Here is a 17,980-nt window from a genome sequence, read left to right on the forward strand (position 1 = left end):
AGGGTTTATCTATAAGGATATACATGCCTCCTGTAGGTATCCCTACCTGTCAAATGTCTCCCCTCTGTCTGTTATAAGAACCGAAAAACTGCAGATTCTGTGGGTGGGTCTGTTGTCTGGAGCTCGGTGGGTGGAGTTGTGATGTCAGTAGACTCCCCGCCCACCTCTACACTCCCTTTGTCAATAAGTATTTTTTCCTGTGTATTTCTTACACTGAACTTCTGCTATGATCTCTAACATCCAGTGAAACGACAGGAAAGTAACCACATGACTTCAGCATGCCCAATTATGCTGATGTGTGGAACAGCCAATCCTGGCAGAGCAACAGAAGAAAGGAGTGGGAGGGAATTAATAAATAATGCATGTCTCTTAGGCTAGTGCACAAGATATGTAAATCACCTGTCACTCACAGCAAGGGGGAGGATTTGACAAAGTTTTTCTCTGTTTGTCAAGATTTATCTCACTGAACAATAAAAGAGGATTGCTCAGAGCTGGATTAACTCTTTGTGGCAAGACTGGGCTCAAATGATAGTAAATCGTATACACTACATTATGACATCAAAAAAAAAATTGGGTTTACATCCACTTTAAGGCTTACCTGTAAGTTCAAGAAATATCTCCCAAACCTAAAAGGTTTAGGAGATATTTGCAGAAATAGTGGCACTGATGTCTACGGCGCATGCGCCGTAGACATCGGGCGCAGGCGCACTGAGCTTGCTGTTTTTTGCGGCAATCATGCTGTTAGTGGCAGCACCAGCACTCATGCGTGGGAGTGAAGTAATCGCGGCTTCGGCCAGTCACACCCGGAGGAGGCGAACAAGGGCCGATGCGGGGGCTTTAATCTCAGGTAAGTAATTCATAATGCTATGCATACTAGCTCATTGTGCCTTTGTCTTGCAGGGTGTATTTTTTATTTTTTTTTAAGAGGTTTTACTTCCTCTTGAATGTTCTTGAATGTTCCATGGCTGTGTTCGATAAAGACATGAAAAATTACAATTGTTTGTGTGTTGTCAGCTTAAGCACATTTGGGGTTGATTTACTAAAACTGAATCTGGTGCATACTTGCAATGTGTTCGTTGACACCCGCTCACATCCGATCTGATCCTATCCGCTAAAAACAAATGGATGGGCAATCTGTTCCCCATCTTTATGGTGGATCAGAGCGGATGGCAGTTGTGCGTGAACATGCGTTTACACCCGACCACTCACAGAGGTCAGGTTGTGTCTGCATAAGCGGAGCAGACACAGACAAGCCACCCGCTTGCTCAACAGGGATCAGTGGACAGATTATTCGCTGAGCTGAGTCCACTTCATGTGTAAGGGGCCAAAGGCGAGTCATACATTATACAATTTTCTTTCAATTTTCCTTCAGCTATGTAGTGCAAGGGCCTGCCTGATTGCATATAAATTTAAAGTGTTTAGGTTAACGTAAGCGTAAAGGAAAATTGTACAAGAAAATTGTTTAATGTATGGCCAGCCTTAGATGGCAAATCAAACCAAGAGCTTTCCTTTCTCCCTCAAGGCCCCAACAAGCCTTATAGCCACCCCTTTTCCCTCACAGCCCCTCTTCCCTCGCCCCCCTAGAGCCACCCAGGCTTTCTTAGTTTAATGCACTTCTCATAGCCACTCAACCTCCCAGTTCCCCATCACACCTCCTCTGATGCAGAGGCATTTCCTTTCACTGACACTGATGCAGCAGTATTTTTTCCCCCTCATTAATGCAGTAGCTATTTTCCTTTCTATTGACACCACTGATGCCGCCGCCTTTTTGCCTTCCAGTGATCCCATCAATACAGGGGCATTTTTGCCTACCAGTGATCCCATCGATACAGGGGCATTTTTGCCTACCAGTGATCCCATCGATACAGGGGCATTTTTGCCTACCAGTGATCCCATCGATACAGGGGCATTTTTTCCTTCCAGTGATTCCATAGATACAGGGGCATTTTTTCCTTCCAGTGATCCCATCGATACAGGGGCATTTTTTCCTTTCAGTAAACCCATTGATACAGGGGTATTTTTGCCTACCAGTGATCCTATTGATACAGGGGCATTTTTTCCTTCCAGTGATCCCATTGATACAGGGGCATTTTTGCCTACCAGTGATCCCATCGATACAGGGGTATTTTTGCCTACCAGTGATCCTATTGATACAGGGGTATTTTTGCCTACCAGTGATCCCATCAATACAGGGGTATTTTTGCCTACCAGTGATCCTATTGATACAGGGGTATTTTTGCCTACCAGTGATCCTATCAATACAGGGGCATTTTTGCCTTCCAGTGATTCCATTGATGCAGGGGCATTTTTTCCTTCCAGTGATGCCATCGATGCAGGGGAATTTTTCATTTGCTTCTTTTAGCCCCATATTTTACTGGGAGACAGTATGTGCACTGCTAATATACACAACCATGTGCACAATTTCAGTGCTTTACATTTTGCCTTGGCAAGGCTGCAGCATGTGTCACTACTGACCTTGCCCTTTGTGCCATCGCCATTCCTTGGTCCACTGATTTTCAAACGTTCCCAGGTATGGAAATCAGCATATCTCAGAGGGCTTTATCTTTATATCCAGCTTTGGGAATGGGCATAATATTCACCTTTTTAAAAACCAAAGACAAATCTCTGAAGTGGAAACCCAGCTACATTGTAACATTAACTCTGTAATAGGCTGCCATTAGCATATAATTGAGCAAGCCTCCCCAAGAATCTAAAGAGGGAAAAAAAAAAGGTGACTTAATCCTCCTGAATTATTAAAGCGTGACCATCTAATTCAGTTTTAACTTTCCAAAACCCATAAATCATCCCTTAAACAGGCTGACAGCACCTCTAATTTGTGAACTCCAATATTTGCTTGAATTATCATGAATTGTAAATTAAACCGGCATGACTACGTAGGAAAATTGCCTCTCTCCAACCTCAGGAAATACAAGTGGGCATTTTTTCAAGTCTCGGAATAAGCCAGGTTTATATTGAAACTGATGTCTTGTAATCAGATTAGTGACATTTCCATCTTGAAAACTCTCTGAAACAAGCACATATTGGCTAATTGCCACTGTAGGCTTGCGGGCTGGAGAACGCTGACTTTTTCTGCCTTTGTTGCTGACATTTTTAACAGAGAGTTTCAAAATTCAACTATGTGTGAATTAATGTGGTAAAGAGAACTAGTCATAGCTGGGATTTTGCTACAGCCTGCAATTCTTAAACATGCCATTAAAACTGAGAAGTTTAGCTGCAAAGTTTTGGATGGACTTGGGAAAAAAGAGAGGGGAGTCCCCCACTTCCTCTACTTGTGATGCCCATACATGAAATGGAGGGGGGGGGGGGGATGGTGCTCCAGTGCCCAGACAAAAACGATTCTTGCCCTCTTTGCCCTCTTGATGTCCAGGCCATTTTTTAACTGACAGTTGCGTGGGCATGCGACGCTGTACCCTAACAAAATTAACATCCTTTTTTTCCCACAAATTGAGCTTTCTTTTGGTGATATTTGATCAGAGCGACAATTTTGAAGAAAAACTTTTTTTTTAATAATATTTTTTTATTTTTTTATATAATATAATACATATCCAAAAAAAAATATAAAAAAACAAATGTATTCATCAGTTTAGGCCAATTATATATTCTTCTACATATTTTTATTAAAATATTAAAATTAAAATTAAAATTAAACTCAATAGGTGTAACCGATTGATTGGTTTTGCACAAGTTATCACATCTATATGGGATACATTTAGGGACTTTTATTTTTTTGTTATTGTTTTTACTGGTAATGGTGACTATCTGTGATTTTTAATGGGACTGCAACATTGCGGTGGACAAATCTGACCTCAATTGACACTTTTTTGGGGGACAAGTGACATTATTACATTGATCAGTGCTATAAAAATTTACTGATCAATGTAAAAATTACACTGGCAGGGAAGGGGTTAATACTAGGGGGCGATCAAGGGGTTAAGTGTGTCCCCTAGGTGTGTTCTAACTGTAGGGGGGATGGTCTGCCAGGGACATGACAGAGATCACTGCTCATGATCACTGGGAAAAGAAGATCTCTGACATGTCCCCTGCATAGTGCAGAGTTCAGCCTTCTTCCATAGCTGCTTACCTCTGCATCCCCTATTCACCTCTCACTTTGGCCCCTCCTCAGCTCTGACCTCTGCATACAACCCCCCTTTTATTGCCCCCATCTTCTTCCTCCCTTCTTCCAAGCTCCACCATCTTCCACGTGACTTACTGGTGTTGCTGTATTAAGCTGAATCACCTAGTCAGCTCTAGTACCTCCCTCACACTGTAGGTGGCTCTGCCTCTCTCTCTTGCAGGGAGACCATCCAGTGGGGGTGTGGGAATCTGCACTGCACTCCGGGCACCTGCACCACCCTTGTCCCCATCCAGCACTCGATGGGAGACGCTCAGGAGATAAGATCTGTGGGGGCCATTGGGAGACAAGCTGTCAGTTGTAAACACAGAAACTGGACTTCTGCATTTACAAGTGATAGTGGTGAGCTGGGAGCAGAGGGCCCAAGCCAGAGGTGGTGGAACCAAGTTCCACCAGGTTCTAGCTGAAAAAAAGTCCTGTATATATCTAAAATAAACTTTATAAAAACTATAGATTAATCCACATGCATATCGAATATATAATAAAAAAAAAATGTGCATTTATTTACATGTGTATTATCTCTAATATTAAAGTTAACAAGATGATGGATGCATCTAAATGTATATCTAATATAAACTTTATAAAGTATGTGAATTAATCTACCTGCATCTCTAATATAATCCTTATGCCGCGTACACACGACCGGACTTTTCGACGGACTAGGCCAGACTGTCTTCCCGACGGACTTTCGGCAGGGTTCTGATGGATTTTCCAAATGAACGGACTTGGACACACACAAGCACACCAAAGTCCGACGGATTTGAACGTGATGACGTACGACTGGACTAGAATAAGGAACTTCATAGCCAATAGCCAATAGCTGCCCTAACGTTGGTTTTCGTCCAAGCCCAGCATACAGACAAACTGATTTTTCGACCAGAATCGAGTCCATCGGAATGATTTGAAACATGTTTTATTTCTAGGTCTGTTGGACTTTTGGGAAAAAAAAGTCCACTGGAGCACATAGATGATCGTAATATCCATCGTAATAGCCAACGTATTTATTTAGTCGGACCTAGTCCGTCGAAAAATCCGGTCGTGTGTACGCGGCATTCGAAACACAATCTATTATTTCACATATGTCTATTATTTAAACTTTATAAAGACTATGGATTCATTTAAATGTATATCTAATATAAACTGTAAACAGATTACTTAACAATTCACATGTAAAGTATATCTAAAACAAACTTTTTAAAGTCTAAGGATTAACCCACATGCATATCTAATATATAATGTAAAAAAAATGGATTTATTCTACGTATATCTAATAATTCTTATATTATATAATATATTATATTTCATATAAATCATATAAAGACTATGCATTCATTTAAATGTAATATCTAATATAAACTTTATATAGTTTACAAAATACTATATAAATCCTGTATAATAATAATCATAATTAAAACTTTATAAAGACCTCATATTAATTCACATGGATATCTAATATAAACTTTTTAAAGGTTATGGATTTATTTATATGTATATCTAATATAAACTTAATAAACACTATGGATGAATTCACATGCATATTTAAAATAAACTTTATAAAGTCTATGGATTAATTCACCTGCATCTTTAGAATAAATTTTAAAAAGACTGAAATAATTCACATGTATCTAATATAAACTTTCCAAAGACTATGGATTGATTCACATGCATATATAATATAAACTTTATAAGGACTATAGATTTCCTTTAATTGTGGTGTTCAGCAACATTCAGATTGTATCTATAATAGGTAGGGCAATGTTCTGCAGATCTCCAGAGGGGGTAGTAAAAGAATAATTTGCACCTTCTAGAGATTTATCTTCTAGAGCCCCATGTCATTGTATGGAGCCAGGTTTTTATAGGCCTGAGTTTATTTAGCAGTGTGATAAAACCTCTCCAGACCTCATCTACTTCTCTGAAGGTGATTTATTATTTAATGTATATGGGCTATGTGCATCAAGCAAGGCTAGATCATTAGTAAGGATGAACCTGGAAGGGTGGCATTGTTAATCATTTTCTTATTTCTTAAAGGGGTTGTCTACCTTCACATGACATTATAGAAGCATTACGGGCAAAAAGAGAAAATTAAATCATAAATATGCAATGAGACTGGCTGCTATCCTGTTTTTCGATGGATAAAACTAAAATAATTCTCTGTGTACTTCAGGCCTTGTGGTTGGGAATGAAGCTTGTCTGGCCACATACATTATAATTTGACTGTGCAATCTTTCTACAATCATCTGTACATTTTCTGACGGTCATGGGGTAGAGAAACTTGACTGGCCTGCACAGAGTCCTGACCTCAACCTGAGAGAACACCTTTGGAATGAATTAGAGTGGAGACTGCAAGCCAGACCTTCTCATCCACATCAGTGCCTGACCTCACAAATGCACTTCTGGAAGAATGGTCAAAACATTCCCTAAAGCCCCATACACACAGATTTCCTGCTGATTTTTGTCTTCAGATTTACCAAAACCATGTAGTGCAAGGGCCTGCCTGATTGCATACACATTGAAACTTCTAAGGTTTGACCTCATATTATATGGTTTTGGTAAATCTGAAGGAAAAAATCTGCAGAAAATCTGATAGTGTGTATGGGGCTTTAGACACATTCCTAAACCGTGTGGACAACTTTCCCAGAAGAGTTGAAGCTAATATAGCTGCAAAGGGTGGGCCAACTTCAATCTTACAGACTAAGACTGGGATGCCATTAAAGCTCATGTGTGTGTAAAGGCAGGTGCCCCAATACTAAGGTTAGGCAGAAAAAAATATAACAACATCCTTCCTGAGGACTGTTGCCCAGAACTGGACAGCATACTCCAGGTGCGGCCGAACCAGAGTCTTGTCAAGTGAGAGAATTATTGCTTTATCTCTAGAGTTGATCCCCTTTTTAATGCATGTCAATATTCTGTTTGCTTTCTTTGCAGCTGCTTGTCATGGCATGCCATTACTGAGCCTATCATCTACTAGGATCCCCAGGTCCTTTTCCATCCTTGATTCCCCCAGAGATTATCCCCTCATTATCATGCATTCATATTTTACCACCCAAATGCATTATTTTAAATTTTTCTACATTAAACCTCATTTGCCATGTAGTTGCCCACCCCATTAATTTGTTCAGATCTACTTGCAAGGTTTCCACATCCTGCGGAGAAGTTATTGCCCTACTTAGCTTAGTATAGTCCGCAAATACAGAGATTGAACTGTTTACCCCATCCTCTGGGTTGTTTATGAACAGAACCCTGGGGGGACCCCACTTTCCACCCCTAACCATTCCAAGTACTCCCTATTTATCACTACTGTCTGAGCTTGCCCTTGTAGCCAGTTTTCAATCCATGTACTCACCCTGTGGTCCATGCCAACAGACCTTATTTTGTACAGTAAATGTTTATGGGGAACTGTGTCAAATGCTTTTGCAAAATCCAGATGTAGCACGTCTACAGGTTTCCCTTTATCTAGATGGAAACTCACCTCCTCATAGAAGGTTAATAGATTGGTATGGCAAGAATGATTCTTCATGAATCCATGCTGATTACTGCTAATGATACCGTTTTCATTACTAAAATCTTGTATATAGTCCCTTATCATCCCCTCCAACAGCTTGCATGCTATTGATGTTAGGCTACCTGGTCTGTAATTCCAAGGGATGTATTTTGACCCTTTTTTAACTATTGGTGCTACATTGTGTTTTCTCCTATGAGCTGGTACCATTCCAGTCTAGTAGACTGTCAGCAAAAATTAGGAACAATGGTCTGGCAATTACTTGACTGCATTCCCTAAGGACCCTCAGGTGCAAGCCATCTGGCCCCGATGACTTATGAATGTTAAGTTTTTCAAGTCTATTTCTAATTCTGTCCTCTGTTAAATAGTTTCTGATGTTCAATTTCCAAGGTCTTTGCTGACTTTTGCTGACCATGAGCAGTTATCATACCAACAGATGCCACACATGTAGACAGTTGGAGTTAAATTGTTACTATTATGTTGCTGTGGTGCTCTTCCTCCTGGTATGATTTCCTATTCTATTTGAGCTTACAGGGAGCTATAGATACAGGTGGAAGATGACTGTATGGGGTTAAAGAGCTGCAGACTAGAGGATGTAACAGGAGGAAAATATACAATCTGTATTCCCCTGAGTGGGACCCTTCATTGGTATTATGGACTTGGACTGTTTCGTTAGATAGCCAGGAGATAGAAAGTTCAGTTGATGGTGTGATCTAGATGAAAGGTTGCACCCCCCCCCCCTGGGCGGTATGATTACTACTATTAGATGGTCCTCAAGGGGCTGGTCCTAGGGACCTGTCCTGGAACCAGAGTACAGTAAAGCTTTGCAAGTTTAATGGAGTAGAATCTACAGTAAGTCGGGTAATGGAAGAGATGGTGCTCCACGCTGCCACTCCTGAACAATCTCAGAGTCGTTGCTGGGGCAGAAGTCACTGGCAGGGTATGTAAGATGAACATTTTCTTTCAATTTGTGGGGCCCTGAAGATAAAATGACTCCTGGTCAACATGTATGTGATTTGGGAAGCTTTTAATATAAGTGTGTTACTATACTACCCTATGTCTGTATGTTTTTTCTCCTTTTACTACACTTTCACATAAACATTTACCATGACATTAACATGTCAGATTTCTATTTTGCTTTAGGACTTCAAGAGACATTTTGTTTGCTAAAGCACTGCATATTATAAACAATTGACCTTGTTTGATAAAGACAATTTTCATCATTTGCTACTTCCTGTCTACATGAACTCTGGTGTTGGCTGTGTGGCATTTCTTAGGGCAAGTTTTGTGATGATGACAACAGCTGACCATGCTGGTGTTATGTGTGTTGAAATAGTTACTTGTAAAGTCCATTGAAGACAGGGTGACAACACAATAGCCCAATCAGGAGGCTCAGATATAACGTTGTCACCGTATAACAGAAAGTGCCTAAAAAAAGGAAATGATCATATTATTCTAATAAAAGCTGTCGATTTTAAAATATTGAAAATGACCGTTAAAATAAAATTAACATTTTAAAGTCTATTTGAGATTTTAATGATAGGTCAAAATATACTTTAAAATTCAGTTCAAGCAAGGCTTTTACAGCTCTCTTTGAGACAATGACAGATGTGAAATGCTTAATCCATTTAAAAGCAAATGTGTCACTTATTATGTGTCGCCCATTCACACATCAGAGGTTAGCCATTGATTCCAATGGGGCTAGTACACTTTTTTTTTGTGTTGTGTTGCCTTGATGTGCATTTTAGAAAAAAAGTTATTTAAAATTTTTTAAATCATCGATATACCTCAAAGAATCCATAAAAGCAATTGTACATGCATTTTTCTGAGTTATCATTGCATAACCATGCAACCAAAAGCACATCATAATGTAAACCCATAAGTTTGAAGCCAGTTTGTCTGGTGACCAGGAAGGGCTGTTTTGTTGGACATAAAGGGTTACCTGTGAAATAAAGAAAGCCAAGCTATTAGGAACAAAGTGATACGTTTTCAGAGGAATGCACAGAGAATGAATTGTCATTATAAAGGCAAGAGCAGTTCTTAGATCTTGGGGCAGCACCTTTTCTTTTATAAATAATAAAAAGGCTGACAGGTTCAGTTTTCAAGCCAATCGTATTTGATCCCAAAAAAGTAAAATTCTTGAAAAACAAAAGAAAAAAGCGAAAACATTTTAACGTACCGTGTACTTGGATATATGAATTGATACTACATTGGTGATTGACGTAGGTCAAATTCTGCTTTTTGTGACAATACACAGGCTGTTCCGGCGTTAAGAGAACTGTAAAAGCGCCATAAAAGTCACTAAAAGTGTAATTGATACACGTTAACAGGCGTAGGGGTCACCTTGTCATTCTCTTTCAGACTGGAGAACCTCATTCAGCAAACCATCTGTTAAGTGATTTCTTGCCAAACATAAAACAAGTCTTTTCTGACAATTTTATATTGCCCGTTCAATCAGTAAAAAATAAGACGGATTTGTAGAGAGTTTTGATGCGTAGGCAATTTGCTTTCATTTTCAGTAATTGGTAGATGAGGCTTTGAACTGATTATTTTAAGATGTTAGAAGAGAAAACCGAGGGTATAAAAGTCAGATAATTATCAAATCGAATCCATTTCATTCTCCTTGTGTGTTGGGGGGGTGGAGGGCTATGGCTCTCATTCATCTACAACATCACTTAAGGGTGATAGAGACGATCACTGCAAGTTCAATCAAAATCCTGCAAGAGTTTACACAAGATTCACCCAACTTTCACCCAGGATTCAAACTTTTTTCCCATTGAATGCAATTAGAAAACATTTGATTCTTGGGTGAAAGTTGATTGTAACCATTTTCTCAACATTTTTAACAAGGAAAACCCCTTGAGATAACTTTTTTTGGCCTCAGGGAACCCTTGCTAATAATTACTGTATCTAGATCAGTGTTTCTCAAACTTTTTTCAGCCCCCGTCAATATTAAAATGTAAAAAAAATGAAACTAATAATTTTAAATACTGCAGCAGCTTCCATAACATTAGAAGGGATTTATCCTTAATGCAAATATACCTCTGCACCCTGGTATTGAACAGTATTTCAGCCTTTCTCTTTTCACACAACATGACCCCAGTACTGATGGAGAAGGGCAGGAAAGGGCAAACAAGGGTGCCGTGCAGACATCCGACATCCTCCTTGTCAACAGACGGCAGCATCAGTTGTTAGGATGCCGGAAGCTGGCCCACACTGGGCCCAAAGTTATACTGTAATGTTGCATGATGAAAACATGTGGCTATGTGTAACAAAAAAGGAAGGCTTGATCCACCTGCTGGCTTTTGCACAAATGTTGGCCAATTTTGAGGCATTTTGCCAAGACACCCCTGAGGAACCCAGAAGACACCCCAGGGTGCCCCAGCACCCTGGTTGAAAAAGGCTGATCTAGAACGCACAGTACAATAGTGTGATGGGCACTGGGAAGAATGCTCCTTACGTTGATGGTCAGTTGGAAGAATGCTCCCTACATTGATAGTCAGTGGGAACAATGCTCCTTACATTGATGGTCAGTGGAAAGAATGCTCCTTATATTGATGGTCAGTGGGAAGAATTACCCCTTACAGATAGCTAAAAAAATGATTGGTGTCAGTGATTACTTATCTTAAGAGGCAGAAATTTCCCATTGCTCAAAGAACCTCTTGAGGAACCCTTGGGTTCCACAGAACCCTGGTTGAGAAAGATTGCCTTAGAATATATCTAAAGCTTTCGTTTAGATTTTTTTGGAGTTTCAGAGAAAATCTGAGAAAATCAAGCCAATCCCTTGTTTACCCAGAAGACCCATGATCTGATCAAGAGAAATTAAGCTGTGAAAGGTGGCCTTAAAGTATAATTAAAGGCAAATGTTTTAGTTTTGGATGGAGTGGAGAGGGATTGAAACAGCTGTCAGTTGTTATTGCTGTCTGTGCCCCCAGATTCACCCTCTCTATTTGTTCTGGTGACCATTATTGCTAAAAGTCATAGGCGTGCACACAGTCCCCCCATGTGCATTAGCATTATCGCTCTGTGTGCCAGCAGAAAGATGGGAAAGATCTCCCTCTTACTGGCTCTGCCATAAGGAGAAGTCTTTACGCACTTCTCTTGCACTGTGCCGGCTGGGAGATCAATGTTCTTGGGTCATATATATGTAGTCACATAAACACACATGTATATTTTAGCTTTAGAGTGCACACCCTAATGCAATAGACTGCGCACCCCTATGCTAAAATTTCAAATGTTAGAACAGATACTAGTTCTGGGGACCCTGGTGACAACCAGGGATTCCCTAGATTTTGAAGAATTTCCTGTTTTGATGATGAAAGAAGAAGCAAAAGGAAAACTACCCAATGGCCACAGATGCAAATAAAAGGGACTGACAGGGGTTATAACCTCCCCTTACTTCAAAATGAAAAAAATAAAATAAAAAATGTTTTGTCTTTAGTTCTACTCTAAAGCTGAATTCTAGGTACATTTTTTTTCCCAGCTTGGACCAACGTATGCCTATTCCATACCTGTACGATCCCTGTGGAAGTGGGAAATCACCATGGTAGCAAAAAATATCCATACCTAAACTTCAGCTTTACAATGTATTTAAAAATGATATTGTTTCACCCAACTGCTAAACACTTTAAAGAAGAACTAAATGAAAAATTTCAGGTTAAAAAAGTGCATGTGCAAATCCTTTTTAGCTTTTTGCTTAATAAATTCTTAGCAAAAACGTACCCATCGTTAAACAGGCTGAACACTGCATTGTGCAGCTTGCAGACATCAAGCCAAGAGGTCAAGGAGAATCCCAGGTGCAGTTTCTACGCTTGCAGAGCGGCTGGAAAACCTAATAAGAAAGCCCCAAGACACAGAGGGGTCTATTGAAGAAAAAAAAAAATGCTTGACAATTGTCCAAGCCTTCGCACAGCCATCACAAATAAACCCCTATAATGTGTCTAATATGTGTATTGTCTTTGATTGTCATCTCCATCTAGTGGCCATAATACAATGTTTTCCTGAAATATCTCAATCAGGAAAATATTACATTATGGCCACTAGATGGAGATGATGAATATAGGCAATAAACATATTAGACACATTACAGAGATTATTCATGAGGGCTGTGCGAATATTCAGACATTCACACAGTGAAAGTTTTTATAAATAGATCCCATAATTTCACAAATATGTATGCATGAACCATTTTAATTTTGCAATTTCACAGTGTTTGCATAAAAAAAAAAAAAAAAAAATATACATATATATATATATATATATATATATATATATATATATATATATATATATATATACATTTAAATAATAAGAAGAACAAAATAAACTTTAGTTCTTTTTTAGGGCTAATTCATACCAGAAACATTGAGGTTCGTTGATCTTAGTTGATCTTAGTTGGCTCAAAGCAAAGACACAGGAAAAACAATTTTGTTGTGCCTTGTTTGCACCGAACTAGTGCGTTGGAGGACGATTTAGGAACGCTGAATTTTTATGCAGCACAAAGGCATGTTGAAACTCACCGTTGTGCACAGAGATAAATTAAGTGTTAGCTAAATAAAGTAAAAAAATAACAACACTTCGCAGCATGCATGCACAATGCACACCAGCACATTCACATTATCTGCACCATAATTTGTGCCACATCTTAACCGCTTAAAGACCTCCCCACGTACATATACAATGGGAGGGTGGCCCGTAAGTGCAAAATTATGTACCTTACGTGATTCCTTTCTTCCCCTCTGGGGTGCATATGCGACGCTGGAGCCCCGCACCTGCTGTGATTGGACACAGCAGGAGCCAATCAGTGGATCTGGTGGCTGCGATGGCCACCGGAACCCACCAATCATTCACAGAAGAGACAGAACGGCGGTCTGCCAATGTAAACAAGGCAGGCTGCTGTTCTGTGAGGGAGGAAAATGGAGATCTTGCGTTTCCACTAAGCAGAAACACGGATCTCTGTTTTCCTCCACTCACAGCATCCTCCCCCCACAGCAAAAAAAGCACCTCCATCAAGTCCAACCTATGTGTGTGATTATATGTCAGTATTACATTGTATATCCCTGTATGTTGTGGTCGTTCAGGTGCTTATGTAATAGTTTCTTGAAACTATCAATGCTCCTCGCTGAGACCACCGCCTGTGGAAGGGAATTCCATATCCTTGTCGCTCTTACAGTAAAGAACCCTCTACGCAGTTTAAGGTTAAACCTCTTTTCTTCTAATTTTAATGAGTGGCCACGAATCTTGTTAAACTCCCTTCCTCAAAAAAGTTTTATTCCTATTGTGGGGTCACCAGTACGGTATTTGCATATTGAAGTCATATCATCTCTCAAGCGTCTCTTCTCCAGAGAGAATAAGTTCAGTGCTCGCAACCTTTCCTCATAACTAATATCCTCCAGACCCTTTATTAGCTTTGTTGGTAATCGTTCCATTTCCAGTACATCCTTCCTGAGGACTGGTGCCCAGAACTGGAGAGCATACTCTAGGTGCAGTCGGACCAGAGTTAGCCACTTCCGAACCACCTGCCGTTATTTTACATTGCTACTTTGAAGAGGAATACTGTTGTTATGCCAGCAGCTAGCTGCCATAACCCCAGTATTTTCTTCTTCAGCAGGTGATCAGCTTCAAGGTAAAAGTGGTCTCTGCGGCAGATTCTCTGCAAGATCACTTTTATCGGCGGTGGGATATGCCCCACCCCATCCCGCTGAGCTCGCTGCAGAAGCAACCGCATGAGTTGCGCCTGCATATGGAAACGGCGTCCAAACATGTGAGGTATTGATCGGTAGAGCAAGAGCAATAATTCTACCCCTAGAACTCCTCTGTAAGTCTAAACATGCAACCTGTAGAATTTTTTAAATGTCACCTGGAGATTTTTAAGGATAAAAGTTTGTTGCCATACCACGAGCGGGCGCAATTTTGAAGAGTGACATGTTGGATATCAACTTACTCGGTAATAACCTTATCTTTCACAATATAAAGAGAAATTGGGCTAACTTTACTGTTTTCTTATTTTTTAACTCAAAAAAGTGTATTTTTTCCAAAAAAAGTGCGCTTGTAAGACCGCTGCACAAATAAGATGTGACAGAAAGTATTTAAATGACCGCCATTTTATTCTCTAGGGCGGTAGAAAAAATAAATATAAATATATATAAATAATGTTTGAGGGTTCTAAGTAATTTTCTAGCAAAAAAAATATTTTTTTAACTTATAAACACCAAATTTCAGAAAGAGTCTCGGTCCTTAAGTGGTTAAACAACACAGTGTCATATCGCAAAAAATAGTACTTTTTAATACTTTTAATTCAGCATTTTTTTAATTGTAAAAAAAAATAGCTGATGATCCTGAAATGAAGTTATTGTGCAGGTGGGTGTGCCGCCATCTCACATCAATGACACACGTGCGTGCCGGATGTGCGGCGTCTTCATGACATGGTCCTTCCGGCGGACTGCTGTCCATCTGCGTGGGCAGTGGGAGGGGCTTGGTTGGCGCCAGCCTCCGGGCAATGTCTTGCCTGGACGTTGACGTCCCGGTGCCCCTCATGCGGTGTGCCGTAGGGGGCGTGTCCGTGGCAACATACTTATGGGCCGCGGCCCTTGCGTGGTCCAGGATTCTTTGAGCTCTCTCTCTGTTAGATTGGTTGACAACCATTTGGACTGGTCTCCTCTTTCACTCTCACACAGGTACACTTCACAGTTTCACTTGTCACTTCATTTCTGTCCCTTATATCGGATGTTTTGATGATGACCCTTCACTATGGTCCTTCACCCTCACTCCCGGTTGACCACTATTCTCATCTTCACTCTATCACTCATTACTTTCCCCAATCAGTCCACTTTCTCCTTACACTAATATTATGTTCACATAATACTTAATCTTATCATTTACATTTTCAATATTTTTTTTTTTCCATACATTGCCTCAACATTATTTTAGTTTTACCACTCATTACATTTTAACTATTACACCAGGAGGGCCCGGGGATCCTGGGTTCGGCTGGGGCCTTTGCCTGTGGTGGTTGCCGTCCTTGGGTGCACCCTCTCGGCTACCGTTACTGATGCTTTCGGCTGGCCTGTCAGCCTTGACATTGTGCTGCCCAGTGCACATATATTCGTAAGTCTGCCTGTCTTATATAGGTTTTCTGGGGGGTTTTAATCAATACCCCTCCTACCTCGACATAGCACACTTAGGTAAATTATTTTTCTATTGCAGATAATTCACATGTCTGCTCCTGAAGAGCGGTTTCACACCGCAAAACGCGTCGAGCTACTAGATATTGTGTACAATTTACACATCCATCATGATATGTGTTGACATTATCTTTTACCTTGATAGGGAATTTAAGTATTATTGATCGTGCAGATGTTATCTTTTTAACACATATATTATATTATGAATATAGGTGGACCCCGTTATTTTACCATTAATATCTATGCTTGTAAACATGTTATTATTAGTCCTTGCCAGTTTACAAATTGGCGCCCTGTTATGGGTGCATTCTTATGTATGCGCAATTCTATGTATGTTAAATATGTTTTTATGCATTATTAAACAATTTTTATTTTCCACCATACTGTTCATTTTGTCATCATGAGCTTCATATAAAGTCCCACCCTCCTTGTGTATGTCTTTGCTGCTTTTTGCTGCACCGCTATTTGTTTTGTCACTTACTGTTACAGGATGACAACTTCGTATCAAACGTGCTCGTGCGTTGTCACCCTGTCAATGAGCTTCTAAAACAGTCTTGGCCATGCATGTGACGATTATGCAAATGTGTTCCATTGTTGTCTCCTGAGAAATGACACACAGTCAAAGCTGGAATGTAATTTGCTGCAATGTCATTTTCTTGTAAGGAAAGCCTGGTTTTAATTATTTTCTGCTTTAATGGTCCTACAGAACAAGATCATTCTTGACCCAATGACCTTCAGTGAGGCCCGCTTCCGCCCGTCTCTAGAAGAGCGGCTGGAGAGTATCATCAGTGGGGCGGCTCTGATGGCAGACTCCTCGTGCACACGGGACGACAGGAGGGAGAGAATCGTGGCCGAGTGCAACGCCGTGCGGCAAGCTCTTCAAGACCTGTTGAGCGAGTACATGAACAATGTAAGTCAGCTTCATCTTTTTAGTACATTGGATGACGCTTATTGTGGTCACATCAATAAGATGCAGCTTATGTAGACGGTTACGTGATGGAAAAAGCTAACAAATCAATTCAGTCAATCAAGAATTACCTAAAGTAACCCTGTCGCTCGATATAATGAAAACATTTAGGCAAAAATAACTCACTGGCGGTGGGTGACAAGACAAATCTTTACTTACTTAAAGAGCTATGAATATCTTGGCTATTCTAGACTTCTGGGTCTATCCAATAACCCATCACGACAAACTCTGTGGTTCCCCCTGCCAACTGCTATGTCAGTACAGGAGACAGTGGTGACATAGACGTTCGCAGAAGGAACCAGCCCAATAAAATTTATTATTTCTTAAAACTTTCACTTTGACGCAACCCACCCATGTACAGGTTATATTAGATATGTGGAATTTGTTTAGTTCTGAATTCACTTTTTAAGGAATTTAAACAAATTCATTAATTTGGAAATATCGGAATTTCCGAATTTTCGAAATTTCCAAATTTTTCGGAATATTCATAAATTCGGAATTTTGTAAATTCTAAAATTCTAAAATTTGGAAATTCGAAACTCAAAAATCAGAAAATCAAAATGAAAATCTGAAAATTCAAAAGCATGAAAATCTATTACTAACTATTAAATTATAGGTATTGAAATTTCCTTTCAAATTTGGCTGTTAGTGAATGTAAAGAATACCAATTTATCCGAAGTTATGAATTATCCATAATAACGAATGCCGTATAAAAACAAATGGAACGTAACAAATTAATAATAATAAATAACAATAATAATAATAAAAACATATTATTATTTATTATGGCATTCGTTATTTCGGATAATTCGTAACTTCAGTTACATTTGTATTTGTTACATTCACTAACAGCCAAATTTGAAATGAAATTTCAATACCTATATTTTAATAGTTAGTTATTATTTTGAATTTTTGGATTTTCGGATTTTTGTTCTTTAGAATTTTCGGATTTTCCTTTCTTATTTTCGAATTTTCAAATTTTTGGGATTTTCGAATTTCCTGAATTTTCGAAGTTTTGAATTCCAAATTTTCAAATTTCTGCTCTGCTGGCTTCCATCATCCAAAACTGTATTTTTTATTTGTTTGTTTCTTCTTGTGATTAAGGTATTTTTTGCAAAGTGTTGTTTTTGTCAAGTCCAGTAAACTAAGGGTGATCTCCCTATCAAGATGTACAGATT

At 39.5% G+C, this 17,980-nt stretch overlaps 1 protein-coding gene across 1 annotated transcript in view; it reads left to right on the forward strand.

Annotated features, from left to right (window-relative positions):
- Positions 1 to 16,820, forward strand: part of LOC143975919 (catenin alpha-2-like) — a 697,766-nt gene extending 680,946 nt beyond the window's left edge. The window contains exon 7 of the mRNA XM_077478454.1: positions 16,542 to 16,820. Within this exon, the coding sequence (XP_077334580.1) occupies positions 16,542 to 16,820 (279 nt within the window). The remainder of the gene's footprint in view (positions 1 to 16,541) is intronic.
- The last annotated feature ends 1,160 nt before the right edge of the window (positions 16,821 to 17,980 follow it).

Source organism: Lithobates pipiens, unplaced genomic scaffold (assembly GCF_037356315.1).
Source record: "Lithobates pipiens isolate NorthernLeopardFrog02 unplaced genomic scaffold, aLitPip1_a1.2 Scaffold_13, whole genome shotgun sequence".
Taxonomy (NCBI): Eukaryota; Metazoa; Chordata; class Amphibia; order Anura; family Ranidae; genus Lithobates; species Lithobates pipiens.